This window comes from Micropterus dolomieu, linkage group LG08 (genome assembly GCF_021292245.1).
Source record: "Micropterus dolomieu isolate WLL.071019.BEF.003 ecotype Adirondacks linkage group LG08, ASM2129224v1, whole genome shotgun sequence".
In the NCBI taxonomy this organism is placed as follows: Eukaryota; Metazoa; Chordata; class Actinopteri; order Centrarchiformes; family Centrarchidae; genus Micropterus; species Micropterus dolomieu.
In genome coordinates, this window is record NC_060157.1 from 8,599,026 (window position 1) to 8,600,643 (window position 1,618).

Consider the following 1,618-nt stretch of genomic DNA (forward strand, 5'->3'; position numbering starts at 1 on the left):
GGGAACATTTTATTCACAGTGCTGTTCTCTTCTGTGTCTGACAAAGGAAGAGAAAAAAAAATTACTGTATACAGTGCACTGCCTTATTTTATTATCACAATGAAAGAAAATGTTAAGTTACCTTTTTGCGATAGAAGAGATGTCACAAGAGGGCTAATATCATGGCTGTCCCGAGCTTTCACAGGGTCATAGTCTTCACTTTTCACATTTGCATTGTAGAAAACTTTGAACCACTTCAGAAGCTCAAAGTTGCTTTTAAAATCCCCTTTTATGAGCTCCTCAACGGAGATGGTCTAATTCAAGAAAGAAGACAACATTTAGAAATTAATATAACTTCCATTTTGATACAGTGATACAGTGTCCTATAAAATAAATCTTTGTTTCAAAAAGGGATATCCATTAGTTGAAAAAATTACCTACACCTTGTCCTTTTGCGGAAAAGATGACATCTGATCAGTGATTCCAAGTAGATTTTTCAGTGTCAATTATTTGTAGTTGATAGACTAAAAAATAGTTCAACATTTTCGGAATGAGAAGATCAATACCACTCTCATCTATACACTAAACACAACATGTGGCTAATGTGGCTTCATGGAAGTTCTTTGACATTAGCTTCAGTAATGTTAGCTTCAGTCATTGAGAGAAACAGATATGACATCACATGCACAACTTTTGGGTTTGTAGTCCTTCTAATTACATATTTTCACAGACTTATACAGTTTTACAACAAACTGCGACTTTCTTGACTTTATTATTATATTTTAAATTGACAAACATTGTATGTGTAATTCAGGGCACAATTGAAATGGGATTAACTAGCAACGATGGGATATGGGATAATAACAAAAAAACATATTTTTTCAGAAATAAGATCCCATGGCGGTCCACCAGAATGGGAGAGTACTTAGAGTCTTTATTGCATCTTGAAAAAATAGATTTATTAATATAAGAAAAACCTATCTGTCATGATGGCAGGTGACAACACAACCCTTCATTTTGCAGGTGGCAGGTGCTAATTTCATTCCCTAGGCTACATACAGTACAATCCCATGATAATTCATTCACAATTTAATTGACACAGGCATGCAAAACATTGGCTTGCTCCTTGTAAGATTTTATCCATATAAAGAATAGATTCTGAAAACTAACAAAAGTAGAAGAAAAAAAGGAAACTGTAATATTACTCTATTACAGAAAAAAGTGCATACCCTTGTGACACCACTCTTGCTGAAGGCCTCGTGGAGGAGTCTGAAGTTGTGCTTACAGTCATCTTCACCTTGTGCATCAAACTTTACCTTGGTCATGTCAACAGAGCCAGGAATAACCCAGTCCATGATCTGACAGTGACATGCACCTGTAGGATCATACACACATAAAGACAGATCATAAAGTGTTGTCTGTGCAAAAAGAACGCTCTTTTGCTGTTCTTCAACAGCAGTGGGGATATAGCGCTGAGCGGAGCTGTGAGGAACCATGACCATTCAAGCCATGCTGGCGTGGTGTAAGTGTTTATCCACAGCACAACACGGCTCCTCATCTAAAAGCTAGCTGTGGCTGATTCTGCTTGTACTATTCTTTCTTGCAATATTTAAGACTGTCCTATGACTGTTGCGTAATT

At 36.7% G+C, this 1,618-nt stretch overlaps 1 protein-coding gene across 1 annotated transcript in view; it reads right to left on the minus strand.

Annotated features, from left to right (window-relative positions):
- dnmt3ba (DNA (cytosine-5-)-methyltransferase 3 beta, duplicate a) overlaps nt 1–1,618 on the minus strand; it is a 24,075-nt gene that overhangs the window by 17,344 nt on the left and 5,113 nt on the right. Inside the window, exon 4 of the mRNA XM_046057565.1 lies at nt 122–293. Coding sequence (XP_045913521.1) covers nt 122–293 — 172 coding nt within the window. The remainder of the gene's footprint in view (nt 1–121; nt 294–1,618) is intronic.